The 27,027-nt window shown below is 44.9% G+C and overlaps 1 protein-coding gene across 1 annotated transcript in view; it reads right to left on the reverse strand.

The window, feature by feature from the left end:
* The window catches only part of BOLL (boule homolog, RNA binding protein), a 2,224,369-nt gene that overhangs the window by 1,926,390 nt on the left and 270,952 nt on the right, over window positions 1–27,027 (reverse strand). The window contains exon 3 of the mRNA XM_044060305.1: window positions 11,706–11,797. Within this exon, the coding sequence (XP_043916240.1) occupies window positions 11,706–11,797 (92 nt within the window). The remainder of the gene's footprint in view (window positions 1–11,705; window positions 11,798–27,027) is intronic.

The raw sequence follows: 27,027 nt of genomic DNA on the forward strand, positions 1-27,027 counted from the left end.
ACGCCCTTCGAGAGATCAAATCTAGGAGCTCATCAAAGGGCGGAGACACCCAGGAGGTGGAGGGCTGAGCCCCGAAGGCCTTGAGGAACACCGACTCGTCAGAGGAAGGGGGTTTGGTCTGCCAGCCGCCTCGTTGCTTGAGGACTTCCAGGATGTCCGCAAAGGAGACATCATCCGAGGACGACTTGGGGGACCCTTCCGCATCATAAAGATCAGTGTCCGAGGTGAGAGACTCGTCAGGAGAGTCGACGTGCTTCCTCTTGCACTGTTTCTTTCTTGGGGGTTCCTCCGAAGACTCTTCAGAGGGACCTCCAGGAAGAGGACCCCAAAGGGGTGACCTCAGGCCCCAGGGCTCCGCTGTCTTGAGACAGGGGACTACAAAGGAACCAGTCTCCATGCCTAGGGAAGGTGCCGGGGAGACGGTGGAGGTAGCCAAAGAAGATTTGGCCAAAGCATTCCTCATGGCTCTAAAGGCCGGACCCCCAGAATCCTGGGGAGGTCCGACCCCCAAAGCCATAACAGCAGACGGCACTCCCGCAGCCGATGCACCGAGAGAGAGGCTCGGAACCGAAAACATCGGTCCCGAAGCGTCACCCCCGGGGCCGACCGAAGAGGTCTGTGTACCGAACTCCGACCCGAAGGCCGGAGTAGGAGTAAGGGTCGGAGCCGACCCGGACACCTCCATCAGCTCCACCAGCACCGACGGTGCCGAGGCTGTTGGAGGAGGAACCAAGGCTAAAGGGTGGACCATCGGCTCCGATGCCGACTGAGCTGGAGCCGAAACTAACTTCTAGAAGACTGGAGACTGAAACAGCCTTTGGAGCACCCTGTCAATGTCCGAATCTGACATCTTGGAAGACCGGGAGGAGATCGAACGGGTCCGAGTAGACTTCTCCACTGGCTCCGAAGGACTGGGGGACCATCTCCGAATTGTCTCGATCAAAATCGGTGCAGAAGGAGACTCCATTGTAATTTCCCTCGGTGCCGAAGAGGTCTTCGGCGCCGAAGGGGAAGAGTCTGAGCGGGCAACTCTCATCGGCTCCGAAATCAGCGGAGCTGATGAAGGTGATCCGCCTCTCGAAGCTCCAGCCATCGGCTCCGAAGCCAGAGGAGTCGAGGCTGGAGGCATCAAGGCAGACCGTTCCGCCCTCGGCTCCAAAGTCCGTGGAGCCGATGGAGAAGCCTACCGAGATTTCTTGGTGGTCGGTTCCAACGGACTGGTCGGAGCCGACGATTTCTTTTTCTTTGAGGGAGAAGAAGAGGAAGATAAGGCCTCTTCAAAAGTAGGTTTGATAAGCCCATTTAGAATCAATTTGTTTTTCCTCTCTTGGAGGACTCGAGAGGAAAAAGCGTGACACACGCTACAAGACTCCTGAAGGTGTTTGGGGCCTAAACAGTACACGCATAGGGAGTGATCGTCCGTTATGGACATCTTGTAGTTGCATCTGGTACATTTTTTAAACCCTGAGGGTCTGTGCTCTTTAGACATAATTGCCAACAGTTAGTAATCACAGGAAAAAAATGTATCTAACCCAGTACAATTTCGAAATATTTCTCTTTACAGTTAAACAAGAGAAAGCCAACAAATAAATCACACAATAGGAGGGCCAAGAACCCTCTAACTAAAATGGAAACTTTACCCTGAAAGACAAATATACCGCAAAAATAAAATCAGTAAAACTCAATCATACACAGCGATAGCCGTTAAAACAGCTTTTGGTTAAATTTAAGAAAATTCCTGACAGAAAATTCTTAGAAAGAAAGCACTTAGCTCGGCCAAGCTCGAGACCACATCTTTGCTTGTAAGCGGCAAACGAGATCTGGGGAATTGGTGGTGGTGCATCCTGGGATATAGAATAGCTCAGCCAATAAGAGACTTCGCTCTATAGTATAGCGTGCCGAGTCGGAGCCGAGGATCGGCTCCGAACCCATCAGTACAGAATGTAGGTGAGATAGGATCACATAACATCTACAGTTGTGTAAGTTGTACTCACTCATAACAGTAGATGTCAAAATCCTCACTGCTGCAGTAGCTCTTAGGCAATACAGATAGTTTCCTGCCTAGGAAACAGCCATCCAGCTTCAAAAAGCTCTGGATCCCTCCCCCTTCACTCTGACTGATGACTTGCTAAACCCAAAGAGGGAAACCAGCAGTCAGAGTGAAACTTTCTTGCCCATATAATAAAAGAAGAACCTAACAATCCTTAAACAACTGAACAATAATAATTTTATAGCAAATTACTAGGCTAGCTACTTTAGTGGGCCATTCTACGCCTTGGGAAAAATTGCCTTCCCAAAAGTGAGAATCAAACATTGTACCTTGTGTCTGTCAGTAAAACACCTTAACCATTATGCCAACCCCCAACCGTTATAATATATAAAGAAGAAACAAACATAACCCTACTATACATTCCAACTACAACTATATATAAAAGTAGGGGGATGGAAGCTGACTGCAGCTACTGCAACAGTGAGGAATCTGAACACCTATGGTTATGGTTAAGTGTAACTTACACAACTGCTCTATGTCCATCATTCTCACTGATGCAGTAGCCTTTTGGCTGTACTGGTTGACTACCAAAGCCTATCCAATGTGGGAGAAGGAAGGATATGGATCAAGGAGCCCTGGGCAATGGTCCTAGTAAAGTTCGACCTGGACCAATAAAAGGAAACCACTTCTCTGACTAGAGACCTGCATTTGCTGGAGCATAAAAGGGAATAAAAAGATCTGGTCTGGTTGATGGGGGGACCCCCTTGAACTGAGTCAGATATTCCTTCCACTGCCACCTGTAACTTCTGCCAACAATGTTGGGCACTCCTTTGTCGGAAACTCCAACCCGCCCTGTTCAGAGCTAACATTTGAGACGGGGCACCCTGAGGATGACATGGGAAAGACTGGTGCTGCATTTCTGCATAGTCATAGGTTGGAAGGTGGATTATCCTTTTTGGAAAAAGGAACCGCTCTTGTTACATATGGTGGGGTTCTAATCCTGCCATTTCCTTTTGGTGCCTTGGTTTTTATTTGACTGATGTTAAGCCAAAAAGTATCCTGCTTAATAGACAGTAACTGGAAATATGGAACATTTCCAACACACCTTGCAACAGTTTACCTCTGTCATCTGAGTGTTTACGGATCTATTTAGCTCCTGTACCAAACATGCAATCAGAATCAACTGCAGCATTCATAAAAAGATGTTATATACTCACCATAATGTTCCATCTGTGTTGTCTGCTTCAGTTTTCATCAACCTATGGGGTTACAGTTCCATCTTTGGAACCGACTCGGCCGTTAGCAAGCTAAAGCTTCTGAACTGCAGCTCCTCCTACCCTACCCATAATGTCTCTTTCCCCCACCACCACCAGATACCTTAGATCAAGTTTGCTGTCACTTCTCTTAGAAGAGAGAATACATATTTTAAATAGAAAGCTTAAAGGATGTTCAGGAGCTCAGGCAGGAACAACAGTTCCTGACACTATCCATCATGTCCTTCAGATACAAAAAAAGGGGGAAGGAGGGAGGGAAGGCTGACGAAGACTGAAACAGACAACACAGATGGAATGTTATGGTAAGTACATAACTTCTTTATCTAATGTTGTCTATTCAGTCTTCATCAGACTGTGGGACAGAATCCTCAGCTACATAGATCTCCCTGGCCTTCATGGAAGGATACTCCGGACCACGGCAAAGCCAAACGACCTATCCAAGAAAAGGGGGAAGGAGGGAGGGAACTGATAAAGACTGAAGCAGACAACACATATGGAACGTTATGGTGACTACATACTTTCTTTATCTGATGTTGTCTGTTCAGTCTTCATCAACCTGTGAGACAGAATCCCCAGCTACATACATCTGGGTGGCCTCCATGGAAGGATACTCCAGAGCACTGCAGAGCCAAAAGCCCTATTCCTGGAGATGATATTCAGTCTGTAACGCAAGATAAAGTGTGGGAATTTTCCCATGAAGCAGCTGCACAAATGTCTTCCAAAGAGACCCTAGACCAAAAGGCGTGAGAAGTGGCTATGGACCTTGTGGAATGAGCTTTGACTTGCCTAGGAAAGGGAACATTCTTAGCACAGTATATATAACAGAACTAATCCCACAACCATCTAGCTATGGTAGCTTTGATGACTGCTTTTCCTTTTTTGGAGTCTGAGAAAATCACAAACAGTTAGTCAGACTTTCTGAAAAATTTGGTTCTGTCCAGGTAGAAGTGCAATTGTCTATGAACGTCTAAGAGATGCAACATATATTCTCCCTTATTCTGAAAATTTGGGAAGAGCACAGGAAGGCTGATGTTTTGATTAATAGTATTTTCTCTGGCAACTTTGGGATTAGTACGTAGGGTAACTGTATTTATGAAAAATAAGGTAAGGGGATTTGGAAGATAAGGCTTGAAGCTCAGATACTCCTTTGGCAGAAGTAATGGCCACTAAAAGGGTTGTTATGTAGGACAAAAATTTTAAATCTGCCTTTGCAGATGGTTTAATGGGGGGGGGGTAAGGGGTAAGACCAATGCTTGGAGAACCACAGTAAGGACCTACAGAAGGGTAGGGTCCTTGGCAGGTGGACAAAGTAGAAACGTACCTCTAAGAAATGCTTTGCATAGTCAAGAAAAAGCCAAGGATCCAGAATTTTCTCCAATATGGAAATTAGAGGTTGTTGCCAACTAAACTATGACAGTAGGAAAACTGGCCCTGGAATGAAACATACCAGCTACGATGTCCAACACTGCTGGAATGGGCACCATGAGCAAGTCAAAGTGGTGGTGTTGAGCCCATATGGAAAACCTTTTCCACTTACTTCTATAAATTTTCCTGGTAGAGGGCTTATGAGAAGAAACTAAAATCTTCTGAACTGGAGATGAAAGCCTGGCATGTCGAGGCATCATCGGAACTGGAGAAAATATGTGGTTAATTTCAAGCTGTGGTGATCTGGATGGGGTTGCCCTGAGGGGTGCGACAGGAGAGCTGGAAAAAGTTCCAGCATCCATAGCAGGCAAATCAGATGACACCACAGGAAGGTGAACCAGACTTGCCAAGACCAGAATGGAGTAATGATGATCATTTTGCTCTTCAACCTGCTCGCTTTCTGAAGAAATTTAGGGATCAGCGGAACAGGTGGGAATGCGTAAAGTAGACCGGGGGCCAAGCATGGTCTAAAGCATCTCTTGGTGACTGTCCCTGTGGAGGGATCAGGAAAAAGTACCTGCTGCATTTGTTGTTGAGGGGAGAGGCAAAAAAGGTCACAGCAAGGTTGACCCCATTTGAAGAAAATCTTGTTTGCCACTGACTGATTCAGAGACCACTAGTGGGGCATCAATAAAACTCTGCTGAGCCTGTCCGCCAATATGCTGTGCTCCCCCATTGAATCTGCACTGCAATTAGAAAACAGCTGGTAGAGAGAGCCCACTGCCACATTCTCACTGCTTCTTACCATAGGAGTCCTATAAGACCTGGTCCAACCTTGTTTCTTGATGTATCATACAACTGACATGTTGTTGGTCTGAATCGCAACTGTTCATACAGGAAGAAGGGAGTGGAGTGCTTGCAATGCTAGAAGTACCACCCTCATCTCTAACACGATTATATGCAAGTTGGTCTTCTGGAGAGTCCACATGCCTTGAACTGTCTGCCCCAGGTAATGCCCCCCACCCCACCCCAGCTAGGAGGCGTCTGTGGTCAGCATGGTGACTGGAGTGGGGAGAAAGGTTGATCTTGCGTGACTTCTGGGTTGTGAAGCCACCCCAATAGGGACTTTCTGCACACCTGTGACAATCTTATAGGATGGTTCAGGGGTTGGTGCAGGAGGGACCACTGAATTGACAATGTCTACTGAAGAATCCCCATGTTTAAATGAGCTGTTGGTAGTAATGTTATTGTTGCACCCATACAGCCCAAGGCCCTGAGGACAAGACTTGCTGGAAGGACTGGAAAAGCTAGCATTTGTCTGATGTGCATCTTTAGTGAATGAATCCTGTCTAGCGGGAGATAGCCTAGGGTTTTGTTTGTGTCCAAATGAGCTCCTATAAAATCTATGGTTTGCACTGGTTGTAATTGCGACTTCTGAAGATTTACAGTGATCCCTAAGGTTGGGGCCAATTGCAAGAGAAAGTCTCTGGTATGAACCAGTAGAGGCCAGGTTGGTGGGACTAGGAGTCATTCATCCACATAAGGAAACACATGGAATCCCTGCAGTCTGAGAAGCACTGCAACTACTGTCCTGCCTTTTGTGAACACTCTGGGGGCTGTGGTGAGACCAAATGGAAGCACTCGGAATTGGTAGTGGCTGGATCCCTACCTGAAATGGAGGTACCTTCTGGAGTGCCTGTTCATTTTGATATGATAATACACATCCTTCAGGTCTACTAATCACATCTAGTCGTCCATCTGTAGAAAAGGAAAGACGGACTGAACCATGACCATCCCGAACTTCGTGTGTTTCACCAATTTGCTCAGATAAGTTAGGTCCAATATGGGACTGAGCTCCCCGGTTTTTTTTGGAACTAAAAAGAACCGGGAGTAGATTCCTGATCCCCGATGCTCTGGATGACTCTATTTTGAAATAACTTTACGATTTCTAAAGCTGCTCCCTCTGTCTGATTGGGAGGTACATCGGGGAGGATTTGTTTTGGTTTGGGAAGGTTTAAAATGGGAATGGAGTAACCTCTGGATATGACTCTCTGCACCCATTGGTCATTCATGATGGCTAACCAGGCTTCTAGTTGCAAGCAACAACGTCCCCCGACTGCATCCAGACAGGGACAGTTGGGCAACCCTTCAGCAATGCTGCAAGGATCTCGCCAAAGGAGCATTTCGAGATCCTTGATTTTGCGGACCTCCTCTGCCACATGAGAGTTGTCTACCACTCAAATTATTTCCCTCTCTGCCACGATGGAAAAATCTCCCTGAGCGTCCTGGAACTCCCTGAATCACAACTTCTTTCTCCCACGTTGGTTACTGGAAAAGGACCTTTGAGGGCTAGATAAGCGGATTCTGATGGCAGACAGGGTCTTTCCGTCCTTCTCGCTGTCAGACTGTGTGTCTCTTACTGTCGATACAAAGAGGGAGGAACCGTCAAAGGGGCATTGGTGAATGATACCTTAAAGGGTTCCACAAAGTCACACAGCTGCATCCAGGCATGGCACCGAATGGCAATGCCAGAACTGTCTGCCCTAGAGGTACCCTCTACTGCATGAGAGATGAGCCTCATGGACACATTAGAAATGGACTGCAGAGTGGCCATATGGGATGAGAAGAAGTTCTGCTCCTCTGCCGTCCTAGACTCAGGGCCGGAGCTACACAGTTACTTAAGCAAGTCCCTTTGTAACCTCGTAAAGTGGGAAAGATAGTTCAGTGCTCAGAGGGCAAAAGTGGAAGAAGCGTAAACTCTTTTTCCAAATCTGTCCATAGCCCTAGACTCCCTGTTAGGGGGATGGACAGTACAGCTTTCATGGGCAAGCTCTTTCTTGGTGGCCATCACAACCACCATGGCATCTACTGGAATGCCCTTCATCCGGAGCGTCTGTCCTGGGGGGCACTAAGAATATTATCAGCCCTTTTAGGGATCAGCTCTGCAGAATCTGGTTCCTTCCATGCACTTGCAGACACCAGGTCTACTACGGGGTCTGCAGGGAGTGACACCCATTGTGTGGACTGGCCAGTTCCGAAGGCCTTCAGGAAGACTGACTCATCCGGGTGGGGTTTGGGGTCGACCAGCCACTTCTCTGATGAAGGTTTTCCAAAATGTGTCCAAAGTTGATGTCAGTTGGAGATCTAAAGGATCCCTCCCCTTCATTGAAGTCACTGTCTGTCGTCAGAGATTTCTCTGGGGAATCTAGATTTCTCCTTTTGCACCTTTACTTCTGAGGGGACTCCTCGGTGGGGTGTTCCGGGGAGGTGTCACAAGAAACTTGGGCTTCCACAAGTGGAAGAGACTGGAGGCCCTAAGGGGCTGGCTGTCCCAGTGGCAGAAGTGAGATCTCCAACGTACAGCATAGAAGGGGAAGGGGAGGATCTGTTATGATACAAGGCGGGAATTTCCAAGGAACGGAGAGGACCCTCTCCACCACTCAAAGCAGAGGGAGTCCCAAAGTCACGAGGAAGTTTTCCCTGCCCCGAAGGATCAGGACCAGACTGTCCCCGGTCTTCAGTAGCCCTCCACTCCGAGGGAGGAGTCGGGACCAAGGCGCGGAGGGGAAGAGACAGCTCTGAGAACTTCAAAGTCGAAGTCACCCCCCCCCAAACAATATCAAGGCTTCAGCTCCAAGACGCGCTAGGCCCCAACACAGTCAACACAGAGTGAGTAAGGGAAGCAGTCGGACTCAAAACTGAGACAAGTATCGGACTCAACATCTCAGCCCCTGGGAGCAACAGATCCAGGAGCTCCGAAGCAGCAGGCCAAATTGGAGAAGGAGATACTAACTTGCAGGAGGATGCTCTGCTTACAGATCCCGTAGGGAACAGAGCTGGGATGATCCCCATCTGTATCTGCGTGATGAGAAATTTCCTCATCAATCTATCCACCTCATTCTCTGACAAGCTCCGAGAGGACATGATGGAAAAGGAAATAGAGGAAGGTCTGGAGTGAAGTTTGGCAGAAATATCCTGGGGGGATGTATTCGACACCGATGGCCCCGGCCCCAAAGTGATGACTGAGGCATCATGGAGTGGATGGGTAGGTGCATAAGTCGGAGTCGAAGGGCTCTGCTCCAATGTTCTCAGGGCTTTTTTGGGAGGCTCCAAAAGAACTAAAGAGGAGGGGTCCTGGGACAATTTCTTAGGGTCCCTGACCTCTTTAGATTTCATATAGGGGTTTTGAGCCCCTGAGATAAAACAGAAGGGTTAGCAGAGGACAGAGGTGGAATAAACCCTTTCAGAACTAACTTATTCCTTCTATCTGCAAGAGCCTGAGAAAGGAAGCCCTTGCAGATAGAGCATGCCACTTCAAGGTGTGCAGGCCCTAGACAGTAAATGCACTCCCTGTGGGCATCAGAGTTGGGGATCTTGTGCCCACAGGAAGTGCATTTCTTAAAACCTAAGTGTTTGTTGGATTTCTCCTGCATAGTGGAAAGAAGGAAGGAAAGAAGAGGAGAAGAAGAAGGAGAAGAACGCAAAGGAAAGAACACATGCAGCAAGATATAAAAAAACTAAAGCTAAGGAGATATATATATATATATATATATATATATATATATATATATATATATATATATATATATATATATATATATATCCATACACATATGTGTATTTGTGTGTGTTGTGTGTGTGTGTGTGTGTGTGTGTGTATATATATATATATATATATATATATTATTTTTTTTTAATTACTATAAAGTTGAAAAAAAGGATAGGCGCAAAAGAAGAAACACAACTCATGGTAAACTTTAGAAATTATACCCATAGAGGTGGGCAGAACGGACTCACGATGCATTGCTGATGCGTGGCAAACGAGATTTGAGGTATCTGGGTGAGCGTGGCATTACGGGCAGGAGTAGAAGGAGCTCCAGTTCAGAACCTTTAGCTTGCTAATATCCAAGATGGTTCCAAAGACAAAACCATAACCTCAAAGGTTGATGAAATCTGAACAGACCACATCAGATTCTCTTTTTTTAATTTATCAGAAAAGTTGTGACTTGCAACCAAGCATACCTTCTTATCACCACATATGTCGCTGCATTTCTAAAAACAGTACTGGCCCCTTTTTAGGGCACTCTTTAAAGCATGTTTAGACACTTGAGAAGCACAAGCACAATATCTTAGACTTTTTACTTAGCTGGTAATGATGTACTGAACTCGACTAAACTATCCATACCTCTCAACTAATGCTTCCACGTAAAACACTGGTAGTTAAACACCTTAAAGGCTATACTGCTGGACTGCACCATTTTCTTTCCCTGAGATTTGAGTCACTTGGCTAGCTTATCTGAAGGGACAGGGTTTGTTTTTGTTGAAAGATGTCGTTGGGGACAAACCAGCAGGATCCACAGATAAGAGGGCAACCAGGCATTGTTGTGCACACCCTGAATTTCTTAAACACTTTTTAAGCAAAGACTCATTCAATAAAGGAGAAGTGAAAGCCTTCTTAAAAACATCCTCCAATGCTAGGATTAATGGAGGGAAGGTCATCACATCCTGGGCCTCATCCTTCAAACGATCTTACATTCCACTGACCAGAAAAGCAGCTGAAGATTGTTCCCAAATAAATACATCCCTAAATCTAGTCAGCATTTGCGAAAAAGAAAACAATGTTTGTTTTTCTGCACCTGTTCACCCTCAGGGGAAGCTGATTATCAGACACTTACATTTCTGAAATGTCAGACTTTGAATCCCTTTCAAAATAGGGATTTCTGGATGACTGGTGTGAGTCTTGGAGTTACTCATAAACCAGGTTTGCATCCTATAATCAATTGCCTGAAGAATGCCTCTGGCCACAGCCACCACCTCACGAGAAAAAAAAAACTATCAAGGTATACTTCCCTGCGATGTAGTGGGTCTTTTTCTTTTTTTCCATGCATTAGACTAGTGTGAGATCTTCGCAAAGGGCTATCAACGCTGGCAACAGATTTTACAACCCCCGACTTTCCCTGCAATTAAAAAAATAATTGTGCTCTCATACCTGATCGACGCACTGGTATAGCCACATTGAAGGTGTCTGACCCTCATGTCACACACAATTATGATACTAACACCACACCGGGAGACCTGGAGGCAAAAGAAGGCAAGTGGTCAGATACCCTGCCTAATGCTACTGCACACTCACAAGCTGTACATGCAGGCATATTTCTTGACTTGTTTCTATGTTTTTAGGTGTACGAGGGGTAGCATGGGGAGGCACCATATCTGAATCCATCAAGTCAGGGAAAAAGAAACTATCCAGGTTAACACTAAATACTGTCTGCAAGGTCAGCCAAGTAAAAGGATGGACAAATCCCACTATTCCCTCTCTAAACAGCAATGTAAAGACTTTCTGCAGGGATACTACTCAACACTGCACTGAGAAAACAACACTATTTTCAGTATCAATTAAAAGCACAAAATACATGTCACAAAATTTCCCCAATTTTACCATATAAAAGCTCTGAGCTTTGATAGACTGCCAGAGAGAGGTGGCAAAATGCTACTTCCAAAAAGCCAGCACAGCAGTGTGTTTGATGAACATCACATTTTTTGTCACACAAAAACTGTTAGCATGTATAAAGATGCATGAAAACACTTTTTAAGAAAAGTTGGTTTTGCACCTTTAAACTTGATCTTTAAGGCCCGTAAATCTGAAACAATTTATGTTATGGAAATTATTTTGGAAAGCCAAGTGACTTACTTTTTGTTTTTTCTGTTAATGAACTTACGTTTTTATGTACCTTTGCATTTTTGCATTTGTGTGTCTCTGTGCACGTGTGTGTGTGTCTCTGTGCACGTGTGTGTCTGTGTGCACGTGTGTGTGTGTGTGTGTGTGTGTGTGTGTGTGTGTGTGTGTGTGTGTGTGTGTGTGTGGGCGTACAGAGCAACTGACTGGTCGTAACCAACTCATCCCTACATTATATATACTTATCCAAACTTTCCAACATTTTCATTTCAAGGCACATACATGAAAGTGTTTTGTAAGCAAATTAAAGAGCTTTCGTTTAAAAAGAAAAGAAAAACAAACTCAGAGTTCATGACAATTCAAATGGTAGTTATTAAACTTAAGTAGTACATATACAAACCCTTTTGATACTCCAGCTCTGTCATTGACTATCTTCACTTCTTTCACAGTTCCATACTGTGCAAAAAATTTTCTCAAATCATTTTCACTGGTCTAAGCAAAATAGAAATAGAAAAAGAAGTTATGTACCTACCATAACGTTCCATGTTAGTTGTCTTCATCTCGCCTTCCTTCTTGTTGTTTGGGATCGGAGCCAATCCTTGGCTCCCACTCGGCCATCTTCAATAGCTCGAGAGCTGTTTACTGGCTCGAGGCTACCCCTTATCCCATGATGCCTAGCGAAAGCTACCGAGATCTCGGTTGTAATAGTTAATTCCAGACATAAGTTGAGAAAACCAGTTATCTAAAAACTGGTTGTTCAATACATCTAATTATAGAATAGGTTACGAAAAAACTGTCCAGAAGAGCAATAAGGAAAAAAATACTCAGCCAGTGAAAACAAGAACTCCTCTCAGTCCACTAGGACGGGGGAAGGAGGGAGGGACGCAAGAAGGAAGGCGAGATGAAGACAACTAACATGGAACGTTATGGTAGGGACATAACTTCTTTATGTTAAGTTGTCTATCTCGCCTTCGTTCTTGCTGTTTGGGACAGCGTCCCTAGCACCGAACATCCCGGGTGGCTCATTGGAACAGACTCTTCAGAACAGTGGAACCAAAGACAGCTCTGCTCCAGGAGACCATAGATAAAGGTATGAGGGTTTGCCAACGTGGCAGCTGCACAGATTGAATCTATGGGCAACCTAGACTGAAAAGCTATGGAGGTGGCTAATGCCCTGGTAGAATGACCTTTTGGTTTAGCTGGTAACTCTTCATTCCGTAACTGGTAAATAAAGGTAATAGTATTAGACAACCATCAGGATAAGGTCACATTGGAAACTGAGAAGCCTTGTTTGTTGAAGGCATAAGAGAAAATAACTGGTCTGACTTCCTTAGTTCTTTAGTTCTATGAAGGTAAAAACGCAATTGTCTGTGAACATCCAGTTGGTGGAGCTTATATTCTGCCTTGTTGCTGTGATTGGGAAATAATACTGGGAGATCTATGGATTGATTTAAATTGTTCTCTGAGCAGACTTTAGGAAGAAAGGATGGATTGGTCCTCAGAGAAACTCTGTCCTTGTGAAACACCAGGTAAGGAGGATGAACACATAGTGCTTGAAGTTCTGAGAAACACCTAGCTGAAGTGATAGCACCCAGAAAAAGTGTCTTCCAAGACAGAAACTTAAGGGAACATGACGCTGCTGGTTCAAAAGGAGGCAAAATTAAGGAAGTTAGGACTAAATTAAGATCCCAAGGAGGAGGGGGATCTCTCACTGGAGGTCAAAGAAGAGATGTTCCTCTCAGAAAAGCCTTACAGAGCTTATGAGGCATGATGTTAGAATTCAACAATCCGATATGAAAATTTGAAATGGCCGCTAACTGTACTCTAATAGTAGCGGAAGCGGCACCGGACTGAAAACGTTGTGTTAGAAACTCAAGAATTTCATGGACTGGGGCTGAGAAAGGATCCACATTTCTAGACTCTGCCCAGTAAGAAAACCGTTTCCATTTACTAGCATACGTTTTTCTAGTAGTAAACTTATGTGAGGAAACGATAATATCACGGACTGCTGAGGATATACCGGGAAGCCTGGCTAAGGTTGGAAGTGGAGTAACCAAGCTGTAAGCTGGAGTGTTTGGAGAGATTGGTCCAGAATCCAGGGTTGATCGACAAGGTAGGGGTGCAGGAACGGAAACCATATCTGTCGAGGCCAATAAGGGGCAATGAGGATCATTTTGCAACCCAACAATTTTGCTTTCTGTATGAGTCTTGGTATTAGGGAAAACGGGGGGAAAAGCATAAAGGAGTCCCTGAGGCCAATCGTGGACTAGAGCATCTCTGCGTATGTGACCTGGAAGCGGAAGAAGGGAGAAGTAATTGCTGCATTTGCTGTTGAGAGGGGTGGCAAACAGATCACAGCAAGGCTGTCCCCATTTGCGGAAGATAAGATCCGCAACTTCCTGATTCAGAGGCCACTCATAAGGCATGAGAATAGCTCTGCTGAGCCTGTCCGCTATGACGTTGGATCTCCCAGGGATATGTGTCACAATCAGAAAACGTTGAGAGGAAATCGTCCATTGCCACAGTCTGAGTGCCTCTTGACACAGGGGGTAGGACCTGGTTCCGCCCTGTTTGTTGATGTACCACACCACTGACATGTTGTCTGTTTGAATTGCAATGGTCCCGGAAGGAAGAGAGTCTTGAAGGTCTTGCAACGCCAGAAACACAGCTCTCATTTCTAGGACATTGATGTGCAGATGGTACTCGTGAGGTTGCCAAGTGCCTTGGAATGCCCCACCCCCCACCCTATTAGGGAGGCATCCATGGTCACTGTGGCTACCGGTGGAGGCTGTATGAAAGGTCTGCCCTGAGACACTAGTGGGGAGTCCATCCACCAAGACAGGCGCCTTTTACATGTTTCTGTAATCAGGATCATGTGAGACATGGGAAGCTCTTGAAAGGACCACTGTGTGAAAAGAAGCCACTGAAGAATTCTCATGTGGAAACACGCTAATGGAACTAGAAGAATGGCATCTGGCATGGAGCCCAGAGCTTGAAGGACATATCTGACTTGAATCCTTTTGCTCTGCATTAGGATTAACACTTGTTGACGAATTGTGGAAACTCTTTCTAGTGGTAATCTTGCAAACATTCCCCTTGTGTCTAATTCTGCTCCTATGTAAGTGATAGACTGACAGGGCAACAAGGCAGATTTTTCGAAATTTATTGTGATGCCTAGTTGAGTGCATGATGTGACTGTATAATCCCGCACTTGTAAGAGTTGATGCCTGGTGGTAGCAGTGAGGAGCCAGTCGTCTAGATATGGAAACACCTGGAATCCTTGATGCCTCAGGTGAGCCGTGACTACTGCCATACACTTGGTGAACACCCTGGGGGCTGAGGTGAGACCAAAGGGCAGAGCTCTGAACTGGTAATGACTGACCCCTACCCGGAAGAGAAGAAATCTCCTGGAGCGTCTGTCCATCTTGATATGGTAGTACGCATCCTGAAGATCTATCAAGCATATCCAATTGTCCTGACCCAGAAAGGGTAGAATGGACTGTAGTGTGACCATCCAAAACTTTTCTTTTTGTACAGATTTGTTTAGTCTGCCGAGATCCAGAATCGGTCTCCAGTCCCCTGTCTTTTTTGGTACCAAAAAGAATCTTGAGTAAGTTCCGGATCTGAGCTGGTCTGCGGGGACTTCCTGAATGGCTCTTTTTTCTAGCAGTTTTGAAACTTCTATGACTGCTTGCTCCCTCAGATTGGGTGGAACATCTGGAAGGGCCTTTTTTGACTGTAAGGGGGATTGATGGAAGGGAATTTTGTAACCTCCGGATATAATGGATAGTACCCATCTGTCTCTTGTTAAATTTTGCCAGGCTTTTGGGTACAGCGAAAGTCTTCCCCCGACTGCCTCCAGAGGTGAGCAGCCGGGCAACCCTTCAGGGATGCTGGAAGGGCTTGTCAGAGAAGGATTCTCTGTCACCCCGGTTCTGCGGACCCCCTCTGCCACGAGGGTGGTGTCTGTTACTGTTGTTTCCCCCTCTGCCTCTGGAGGAAAAATCACCACGTGTGTCAGGCAAGGATCCCTGGGATTTCCGGAACCACATCTTCCCACTCTTCTGACCCTTGGGGTAAGGTCTAGAGGGAGTGGAAAAATGGACTCCCACTGCAGAGAGAGTCTTGCCTTCTTGCTCACACCTGGTCAACCTGTCTTTCACCTGATGCCCAAAGAGAAAGGCGCCATCAAAGGGAGTATTGGTGAAGGAAGCTTGAAAGGGTTCCACAAACTGACACAGCCGCATCCAAGCATGTCTCCTGAGGGCCACACCTGTGCCAGTGACTCTGCTCGCTCCATTGGTTGCATAGGAAATCAGCCTCATGGAGGAGTTGACTATGGAATTAAGAGTCGCCAGCTGGGAATCTACTTTGGCTTGTACTCCCTCAGCTGTACGATCTTGAAGGGCATCTCCAAGCTCTTTCAGGAGATCCCTTTGAAGACGAGTAAAATGACATAGACAGTTCAGGGACCTCATCGAGAAGGTCGCTGAAGCAAACATTCGCTTTCCGTATCTGTCCATCGTCCGAGACTCTTTGTTAGGGGGATGAACAGATGAAGAGGTTTCTGCTAACTCTTTCTTGGTGGCTGCTGCTTCCACCATGGCATCAACGGGCACACCTTTGGAAAGGAATTGCTTATCCTGGGGGGCTGTAATAAACTTGTTAGGTCTCCTCGGAGTTGGTTCCACAGTGTCTGGAGCTGACCAAGCCTTTCGAGCCACCACAGACATGAGTGGGTCGAAAGGAGGAAAAACCCAGGAGGTGGAAGGTCGGGAACCGAATGCATCAAGGAATACAGACTCATCCTTGGTAGGGGCTAGGAAAGTCCACTTCCCCCTCAGCCTAAGCATTTCAAGGATGTCCAAAAAGGAAACATCTTCAGAGGGGGACTTTGGGGACCCTTCCGATTCACCTAAGTCTGTATCTGAAGTGACAGACTCAGGGGAGTCAATGTGCTTCCTCTTGCAGTTCTTCTTCCGAGGGGGCTCCTCTGAGTGATCAGAGGATGCCTCGGAAGAAGAGGGAACACCCAATAGGGTGTCCTGGGGCATCGGTTCTCTATGCTTGGGGTCTGGAGGAAGAGCAGAGATCGGCACAGACACTATTGGGGACGGAGCCGATGCAGCTAGTAGTGGAGCTGTTTCGGGGGACAGCACACTCCGCATGACCTCGAAGGCATCCCAACCTTGAGGCAGAGAAAGCTCCGGTTCCGAAGAAATAGGAATCTTTCTCCACGCCGAGGGCGACGGCCCCGAGGCCGATGTTGGGCCGAGCTCCCCTGCGCCGAAGCTCCAAGGGGGAGAATGGGGCCGGACAAGGGTCCAATGCCACTCCCCCCCCCTCGGAACCGACAAGAGAGGCCTGGCATCCAGATTCCTCGACAGAAGGAACAATCGAGGTAATCGGAGCCAAAGTTGGGGCCTAAGGAGAGATGGTGATCGGAGCCAACGGTTCCACTACCCGCATACCAACGAACTCCGGCTCTGAACTCAATGGAGTCGGAGGAGGAATGGAAATACAGGCAGCTGGAGACAATACCTGTTGAGGTGGGCTGGATAGTAATTTAGCTAGTGCCTGTGACTTAAGCAACCTACTTACTATTCTCTTCACATCATGATCCAAAAGCCTAGAGGATCGAGAGGAGTGTGAAGATGGTGACCGAGGCACCGAGTGGATGGACTCTAAAGAATGGGACCTCAGTCTCTTATGGTTCCGTGATGGCTCTGAAACATCTGATGGAGCTGATGGAGGAGTTGTCTTGTCGGTGCCAGCCGGAACCGACATACTTGGTTATTCCAGTACAGGAGTCAGCTCCAAAGGTGGAGCCGACGGTTTGATAGATTTAGGGAATTTCACTGGCTGAGAACTCTTTGCCGGTGAATCCTGAGGCTTCAATAAATCCCGAAGGATTAATTTGTTTTTGTGCTCCTGCAGGACCCTTGGACTAAAGGCGTGGCAAACAGAACAAGAGTCCTGCAGGTGAACAGCGCCCAAACAATAAATGCAACTAGTGTGCCCATCTGTCAGAGACATTTTCTGACAGCATGAGTCACACTTTTTGAAGCCAGAAACTTTCGCATCCTTGGACATGACCTACCACTACACACAATCCAAGTACCACAATACAGACAAAAAAATCTCTACACTACTAAATGAACACAACAGGTTTTTTTTTTTTTTTTATATACAGTAAAAAAGAAGGGAAGGAGAGGCTCCAAGTTAAACGGCTGTCCTAAGGGGGGGGGGGGGACTCTCTAATTTAAACAAATTCTTAAGAAAAAAATGGACTGCGGAAAGAAGCGTCGTCCACAAACAACACCCACAGAGAATAAAACTATAAGGGGAAGTATACTCTAGTTTTAAGAAGTTTTAACAAATATAAATATATAAATATACAAAAGTATACAAGCCTGAGCTAGAAACGACACGCCTCGTAGCTGAAGCGGCAAACAAGATCTCGGTAGCTTTCAATAGGCATCATGGGATAAGGGGTAGCCTCGAGCCAGTAAACAGCTCTCGAGCTACTGAAGATGGCCGAGTCCCAAACAGCAAGAATGAAGGCGAGATAGACAACTTAACATAATGCCATACTAGTAAAAAAGAAGTTATGTGCTCACCATAACTTTCCATCTGTGTTGTCAATTTTCATTCTTCCTCAACTTATGGGTTTGGATCCGATCCCTCGGATCCAACTCAGACGTTACAATAGCTCTTAGTAACCAAAAAACTCTCAAGCTTTTTCCTTACTAAGTACTTCATATCTTGTTTGCTAATAGTAGTAAGTGAAAATATCAGAAGTAACCAGAGAGACCCTATATGCAGCTCAGTATAAGGTAAGTTCTCACCTACGACTACCTGTCATCTAGGAGTTCAAAGGTAGGGGGTCGGTGGGTGGGGAATTGAGGAAGAATGAAAATGGACAACACAGATGGAATGTTATGGTGAGCCCAGAACTTCTTTATCTGACGTTGTGAATTTTCACTCTATCCTCAACTTATGGGACAGAGTCTCCAACTACCTTAGATCCTGGGTGGACTCAAGGAAGAATGTTCCTCAGCACCACTGAACCAAATGATGCTCTACCCCTGGAGACCAAATCCAATTTGTATGTAGTGAGAAACAAAGGTATGAGAAGAAGCCCATGTTGCTGCTGTACAAATTTCATCCACAGAGGCCCCAGTCTGAAAAACAGATGAAGCAGCCATTGCTCCAGTAGAATGGGCTTGTAACGATTTTGGCAATGCCATGCCCAAACAGTCATAAATGATAGTAATGCAATTGATAAGCTATCTGGACAGGGTTACTTTGGTGACTGGTTTACCCAATTTAACACCTGAGAAAGGAATAGATAATTGGTCAGATTTCCTGAAATCCTTGGTTCTATGAAGATAAAAACACAATTGTCTGTGAACATCTAACAAATGTAACAAGTAGTCACCTTTGTTCTCAAATTTTAGAAAAAATACTGGTAATTTGATGGACTGATATTTGCCTCTGATGCCACCTTTGGTAAAAAGGTTGGATTAGTATTCTTTGTGAAAAAATGAAATATGGCAGCTTGGAAGATAAGGCTTGAATTTCAGAAATTCTTCTTGCAGAAGTTATGGCTACCAAGAAAATAGTCTTCTGAGAAAGAAATTTGACATCACACTTAGATGCTGGTTTGAAAGGGGGGGTGCATAATGGCCTTTAGCAACAAATTTAGGGTCCCTAGGTGGAGTAGGATCTTTATATGGGGGGGCTGTAAAAGGAGAGTTCCTCTCAAAAATGCTTTGCAGAGTTTATGTGAAGCAACTGAGGAATGAAGAACCTTGGAAACCAATGTGAAAATTGGACACTGCTGCCAATTTTGACAGTCAAAGAAGAGGACCCTTCATTGAATAGTTGGGCTAAAAAATTAAGTATATCATGAATCAGAGCAGAGAAGGCATCAATATTATTCTGTATTACCCAGTGAACGAATCTTTTCCATTTACTGGAATACAGCTTACGTGTAGATGGTCTATGAGCAGACAGAAGTATATATCGGACTGGAGAGGTGAGATTGGGTATGTCTGGATGAATCATGCCCGCTGGGAGAGACAGGAGGTCTGGAGTTGGATCCAGAATCCACTGTCGGTGAAATAAGTGAGGCCATAGGAAGGAGAACTAAATTTTGAGGCTAATATGGTGCAATGAGGATTACTCTGCTCTTCAACCTGGCTGTTTTCTGTAGAAAATTAGAGATTAATGGAGTTGGAAGAAAGGCATGAAGGAGACCGAGTGCCAACTGTGAAGAAGAGCTTCCCTTGGTGACTCCCCACTTCAGGGGATCAGGGCAAAGTATTTGCTGCACTTCTTGTTTAGGGGAGAGGTGAAAAGATCGCAGCAAGGCTGACTCCATTGATGAAATATCCTTTCTATCATATTCTGATTGAGGGACCATTCATGGGGTAAAAGAATGCACCTGCTCAGCTTGTCTGCTATCACACTGGACATCCCTGAGATATGCTATGAGAAAGGGGTTGGAAGAGATCGCCGACTGCCACACTCTGAGAGCTTCTTGACACAAAGGGTAGGATCTGGTTCCTCCTTGTTTGTTGATAAACCAGACTACTGACGTGTTGCCTGACTGATCTGCAATTGTTCCTATGGGAAGAGCATCTTGGAAAGCCAGCAATGCTAAAAGCACTGCTCTCACCTTTAGAACGTTAATATGCAAATTGGCTTTTGTGGGGAACCAAGTGTCTTGGACTGTTTTGCTCAGAAAATGCCTCACCTCCCTAGCTGGGAAGTGTCCATGGTCACTGTGGCCTTGGGCTGAGAAAGAACAAATGGGCAACATTGTAGTATCGGATACGAATGACTCCACCATTTGAGATATGTTTTGCAAATACTGGTGATCCTTATTTGAGTCGACACGGGTAATTGAACGATACACCATTGTGCTCATAACAGCCACTGCAGAATTCTCATATTGCCGCCGCCATGGAACCTAAGGCCTGAAGAACCAGCCGAGCTGAGATTTTGCTGCTGCATATTATTCTTGTGACTTGCGACCTGACTGTCTCCCCTCTTGAAGGGAGGAGTGAAGCTATTGTCTCTTTTGTGTTAAGAACTGCACCTATAAATTTTAAATTTTGATGAGGCTTTAGATATGACTTCTAGTAGTTTATGGTTATCCCTAGATGGAAGAAAGTCTGGAGAACGTTGTCTCTTGCCTTTAATAGCTGATGCCTGGTAGGGGCAGAAATGAGCCAGTCTAGATATGGAAACATTCCGAATCCATGAAGTCTCAAGTGAGCTGCCACTACTGCCATGCACTTGGTAAACACCCTGGGGGTTGTGGTGGGACCAAAGAGCAGTACTCTGAAATGATAATGACTGGCTCCCAGCCGGAACTGTAAGTACCTCCTGGATTGTTGCTGAAGCATAGAAATGCTTCCCAAATCTTTCTATCACCCAAAACTTCTTGGGGGGGGGGTGGATAGAGGAACTTTCCTCAGCTAGTTCCTTCTTTGTGGCCACCACCATGACCATGGCAATCCAAAGGCACACCTTTTGTACAAAATAGTTTGTCCCCAGGAGCAGTAATAATTTTGTCTGGTCTCCAGGGAATCGGCACAACAGTGTCGGGGACCTTCCAAGCCCACCAAGTGATCAACTCAATGAGCTTGTCGGCAGGCAGAGTCACCCAAGAGGTAGAAGGACTGGTACCAAAAGCCTTCAGGTACACACACTCTTCAGACAAAGGATTGCTTGGCTTCCAATTGCGTCTCTGTCTTAGGATTTATAGGATGTCACCAAAGTAGACATTTTCAAGAGGTGACCTTGTGGACCCTTTGCCCTCATCAAAGTATGTGTATTCTGTTACGGATTCCTCCAGGGAATCCAAGTGCTTCCTCTTGCACAAATTCTTCTCAGGGACTTTCTCAGTGGGATGCTCTGGGGAGGTATCAAAAGAAATGGGAATGCCCTGTTGGGAAGCCTGGGGTTTCGGTATTCGCTGTCCCTGCGGAGAAAAAAGTTGAGACTCTGTACACAGAAATGAGAGGGTTGGAGGATGAGGATCTGAGGCGGTAGGGACTGTCTGAGCTGCTGAAGCAGACATGGCTCTCTCTAAAACCTCAAAGGGTGACCTCCCCTGAAAGGGACATGACTCCAGATATAAGAAGATGAGCCTCTGGATCCTAGTCCTTCCCTGCTCTGAGGAAAATCCTCCCGAGTCACAAGCCGGAGCCAGGTGTCTGATCCAGTGAAGATTTGGTCTTGTCCGAAGTCTGATTCAACAAAATGGAAGGATCCATATGTTTCTTAGTCTTCACTTTTGGATCCAAGGAGGTTGAAGGATATGAAAGCTTGGGTCTTTTGACTGCCCGATCTGACAGAGAAGTCGGAGAAGACAGAAGCCTCTTCTTAGATTTTTCTGATGGAAAAAGACCTTTAAGTATTAGCTTATTTTTGCATTCAACCAGAGCTCTGTGGTTGAACTCGTGGCATATAGACCAGTCTTCTTAAAGGTGAAGGGGTCCCAAACAATAGACACATAATGCATGTGAGTCAGAATAAGGCATTTTCCTCTGACACCTGCCACGCTTTTTAAAGCCAGCCACCCTTTTTCTTTATCTGCCATACTGAAAGGAAAATTAAGACAAGAAAACAAATGAAAAATAAAAAGCTTTTTTTTTTTTTTTTTAAAACTAAGGAGAAAGAAGCAAAAAAGGTAGGGAATACCAACAATGGTAAAGTGGGAATACACCAAGTGTAAAGGGGAAGAGTATTAACAATACAATTCAGAGGTATTTTCATATGAAAAAGGAAAGGGGATTTATAGCAAGAAAAAAAACAGTTGTTTGGTAAGGAGTATAAGCTAAGTTTAAAGATAAATAGAAAATATGCAAAAAAAAGTATTTAAAATAGGATAAGAAGATTTTAATTCAAATAAAACCAGCTAGCTGCTCAAGAGCAACTGGTCACCACGTCTAACTCAAATAGCGGTGAATGAGATCTGAGGTACTTAGGGAGTGTGCATTATTGGTAAGGGAGAAGCTCGAGAGTTTTTTGGTTACCACAAGCTATTGTAATGGCCAAGTCGGATCCAGGGGATCAGTTCTGAACCTATAAGTTGAGGACAGAATGAAAATTGACAACATCAGATCAACTTTTAATACACAGAAAGAAGCACAAATACAATAGACAGCATTGGAATAATTTGCTTCTCACACATCTGAAAAACTCATCATCAAAAACTGTAATATTCTAATTAGCAGTCTTTCTTCCATGGTAACTAACAGGCCTGTTAGTAAACTAAAATGGGTATATAAAAATATTGTCCTCTGTGCAAAAATCTTGCAATCTTACCATAATAAACATTTCCTCTCTGCAAAAACCTTCATTCTTATCATAGTAAGAGATCTGGACTGACAGTGTCATCTTCATCATGCACAAGACAGAGACAGGCAGGATTCAAGTCAGCTCAGCAATAAGAAAAACCTTTCCTGGGTTACCTGGCTCTTCCTACTTAACCAGAAGGATCCCCTCTCCAGACGCCTACTCCCCTCTCTAGACGCCTACACCCATGCAAGACGAGAAACAAAGAAATGAAACCTGGCTATACATATATTCAAAGGAAAAAAAATTATGACCTCTCAGGCCAGTCAGTACTGATGCTGGTGGATAGAAAGGTTGGAATGGTAATGAAGTTTGAAATGCAAGCCCCAATTTACTGCTACAGTAAGTATGTAACTTTCTTAACTAGGACTGAAGCTCTGTCTTTGCTGTCTAGAGTACCATGTTCCAAGTTAAACCTTTTGCCTGGATCCTCGTGAAAGAATATCCCAGATTAATGCTGACACTGAAAGATGGTCTAAATCTCTTGAGAGCAAATTTTCTAATGCTTTTGACAGAAAAAAAAATGAATGCAGCTTGGCAACCATTTAGAAAAGATTGCCTTTAAATAATTACTGCCCAATATCTTTTTGGAAAACAAAACAAAAAGTTGGAAATCCTTCCTGATGGACTTTGTTCTATCAGTTTAAAATATGAAATGTCTATGAGCATCCATGTGATACAACAAATATTCTCCTTTATTTGAGTAACTAGTAAAGAATACAAGTAAGTTGCATTTATTTATTTTAGATTACCCCAATGGACCATTTGCAGGCACAGCCTGGGGGTAATAAGATCACACAAGAAATTAACAGAACATATTTCCAGGCACAAGGATGTGCTGTAAAATATAAATATATTTATAGACACGAAATTATGTTACAACATTTGGTTCAAGAAGCATTTTGCATTTTACAAACCCAAAACATGGGTGGAAAAATGGAGTTATGCTTAGGAGAGCTTTTTGGATAAGCTGTAGCCATAATAACTGAGATGGCTTATGTTACAGGGATAGGACCACATTGTTATATAAGAGAGGCATGAAGACATTAGAAGAGGCAAGTGAGAACAGTTGCAGGAAAGGATACCATGGGAGAAGACAGAGAAAGGCATGCAGAGAGAAGAGGAGTAGAAACGAGAGAAATGTGAAAGATGCAAACAGAAGAGGAAAGTAGGATGAATGAGAGGCAGTAATTGAGGGGATGACAAGATGAGATAAGGAAGGATGAAATACGAATAAAGGAGTGTGAGAGAGATGCAGGGTTCATGTAACGTGACCTGTATGACAGCAGCTGCACTTTGTTTTGGTGATGAAGTGTTTCTTGAGCTGTTGTGTGAAATCTGAGTACATTTGTACATCTCTGATTGACAGTAGAATGGATACCATAGTTTAGGTGTTAAGATGGAGAATGCATGGTCAGTGCAATGAAGTTTAATTTTTTATCAGACTAATTTAAGATTTATTGATATAACAGTATGAGTTAGAATCTGCTGGTTATTCTCGAATGTAGATGGATTTCAAGAAGGTGAGACCACAGCAGGGTAAACCACACTTACTGGGATTAAAAGGGAATTATCAGAATGTCTTTGGCTTTGTGAATCTTGGTCTTCTCCAGAAACTTGGGAATAGGAGGAAACCGGGTAAGCATAAAGGATACTCTGGGACTACTTCTGGTTGAGGATATCTCTAGTGCAGCCACCCAAGGCATTTCAAGTCAGTTAATAATGTGAACAGATCACAGCAAGACCTCCCTCAGTGGCACAATAATTGCCATGCTACAGCCTGGTCAAGAGACCACTCATAAGACATCAGCAGACAAAAGCTAAGCCAGTCCACTGGTCCACTTAACTATCTTCTCCCAGGATATTACTGGCACTGAAAAGGTGACTAGCTACAAAGACCCATTGTAGAACTCTCATGACCCTGTGATACAGGAGATATGAATGCCCCATCCTCCCCAGCCTGATGAAGTACCACACCGCAGCCATACTCTCGGTGTGCTCGGTAATCACACCTAGGGGGAGGGGGCTTGCAATGCTTGCATGATGAGGAGCTCTGCCCTCATTTCTTGAACAGTCATGCACAAACCAGCTTTGTCTGTGACTTTGTCCTTTGGATTGTAAACTCCTGAAAATGTACCTTCCACCTTACAGCAGAGGCATCCATGATGATTGCCATGGTATGGAAGAGGGCCTGGACAAGCCAGTCTAAAGACAGGCTGGATTTATGATTTCACCATTCAAAATAATCTTTGTATTTTTGAGTTTTTTGATGGTAAAGCCTATGCTATCAAGGGCTCTGATAACTGGTTTAACTGGACTCTTGACATTTCACAACATTTTCAAGTGGTACCAAGCATACTGAGCCATGTAGACAGAAGCTGTTGTGAGTCCACAGAGCCAAAAGGCAAATGGCTGCTGGAGCACTTTTACTTTAAAGAATATGGAACATGATGAGCTCAGAGAAAGAACTTACGCCCAATTTATATCTGACGATGTGAGTAACTGTGCAGGTACCAGCTGGGATTTTGCAAAGTCCAGCAGAATCCCTAAAAACTGGAATAACGACAGAAGATACTCACTTGAGGCTATGAGACTGTCTTATATATGGGCCACCAGGAACCAGCTGTCCAGGTAAAGGAAGACCCAACTGCCCTGCTGTCTAAGGTGCTCTTCAAATACTGACAAGCACTAGGCAAATACCCTAGTGCCTGAGTTGAGATCAAATAAAAGAGTCCAAAACTGAAAGTGACTAGTTCCTACATGAAAGCAAAGGAAACTCTCACACTTCTCTGCCATGTTTATGTGCAGACATTCACCCTGAAGGACCAAAGAACACATCTGCATTGAATGGACGGAGAAGAACTGAATGCACTTTATCAATGAGAAAGGGCTTATTTTGGATGAGCTGGTTTAGGCTGCTTAAGTCCAAATATGGCACTCAAATCCTTCATTTTGCTTGGTACCAAAAAGAGCCCTGAATAAAAACCTAGCCACTGCTAATCTGGTGTGACCTATTGGACTGTTCGTTCTTGAATGAGACTCAGTGCCCATTGTTGTACTGCAGCTTTCTGAAGGAAAATAACATCTGCCAGGGGAAGAGACTGCAGTCTGGGAAGGGATAAGAAGGAAACTGTGTAGCCTCTGGATATAATAATCCTCATCTACTTTCTAGTATAGTAGCGACTCATGCAGACAAGTAGAGAAAGAGTAGACATCCTTCTCGTCACTAAAGAGGGGCAGTCAGACAAGTCTCATGGAGCAGACTCCGGGTCAAGACTGCAGGACTGCAATATCCCTGACTGTTCTAATGTTTCTGGCCCTTTGGGATGTCAGCTATTCTGGGAGATGCTTTTTGCTGTAACTTCTGCAAACCTTCACAGGATCCTTACTGTTACACGGTTTCTCGCCATGCTGGAACAATAAGTGATTGCCACGGGATCTGATGTGGCCACATGAATGAGCAGTGGACAACCTCAAACAATGTCATCAGCAGGGAGGTTCTTGCTCTCTTGATTCTGCATTTTGGCTTCTTACACTTCACCAACCAACAAGGTTCCATCAAAGGGGACAATGATAAAGCTGGCCTTCATATCCTCACCAAAGGCAGTTACATAAAGTCAGGCATGGTGTCTGATCTCAATGCCAGTGTCCACAGCCCTCACTGGAACATAAATGATACTATGTGCCAGTCATATCAGAGTATTTAGTTTCATTCAGAGGTCTCTGTCTGGAAAATCACGCAAAGTCCATGAAGTTTCCTAAGCCAAGTTCCTCTAAAACATAGCATGTGAGTTATGTAGTCTATAACCCTAAAATAAAGTAAGCCCACTTCCCTAGCCTACCCAACTTGTGAGATTCTTTATTTGGTAGACTGCCAGAAAGGTTCTGATGTCGGAAGCATTTTTAAGGCAGCCTCAACAACGATGGAAGTCCACGTTGGGGATATGTGTAAAACATATACAGTCCTTAGGTGGCTGAAGAATCCTGTCTCGCCTCCCTGACACAGAATCCATCACAGCAGAGTTCCTCCATGCTGTTTAAGCCAGCTGCTGAACCATCTTGTCTGCTAAGTGGACCACCCATGAGTAGGACTTGGGAAACTGCATTCTAGAAAGCAGGAGAGGTTCTGGGGTCCATTCCAGGATAACTCTGATCATCTCCAAGATCCACCCAAACTTATGATTATCTGGAAGGGATGAATTGTGGGGCAGTCTCCTCACCTAGGTCTGGATGGGAAACTGAAAGGGAAAGCTAATGAGTTTCCTCTTCAATTGTACCTTCTTTCAGACTTGGAGTACAAGACTCCCAACAGGAAGAAGATGGAGTTTGCACAAATGAATCCTTAATAC

This window comes from Protopterus annectens, chromosome 2.part0 (genome assembly GCF_019279795.1).
Source record: "Protopterus annectens isolate FY-2018-M chromosome 2.part0, PAN1.0, whole genome shotgun sequence".
Classification (NCBI taxonomy): Eukaryota; Metazoa; Chordata; order Ceratodontiformes; family Protopteridae; genus Protopterus; species Protopterus annectens.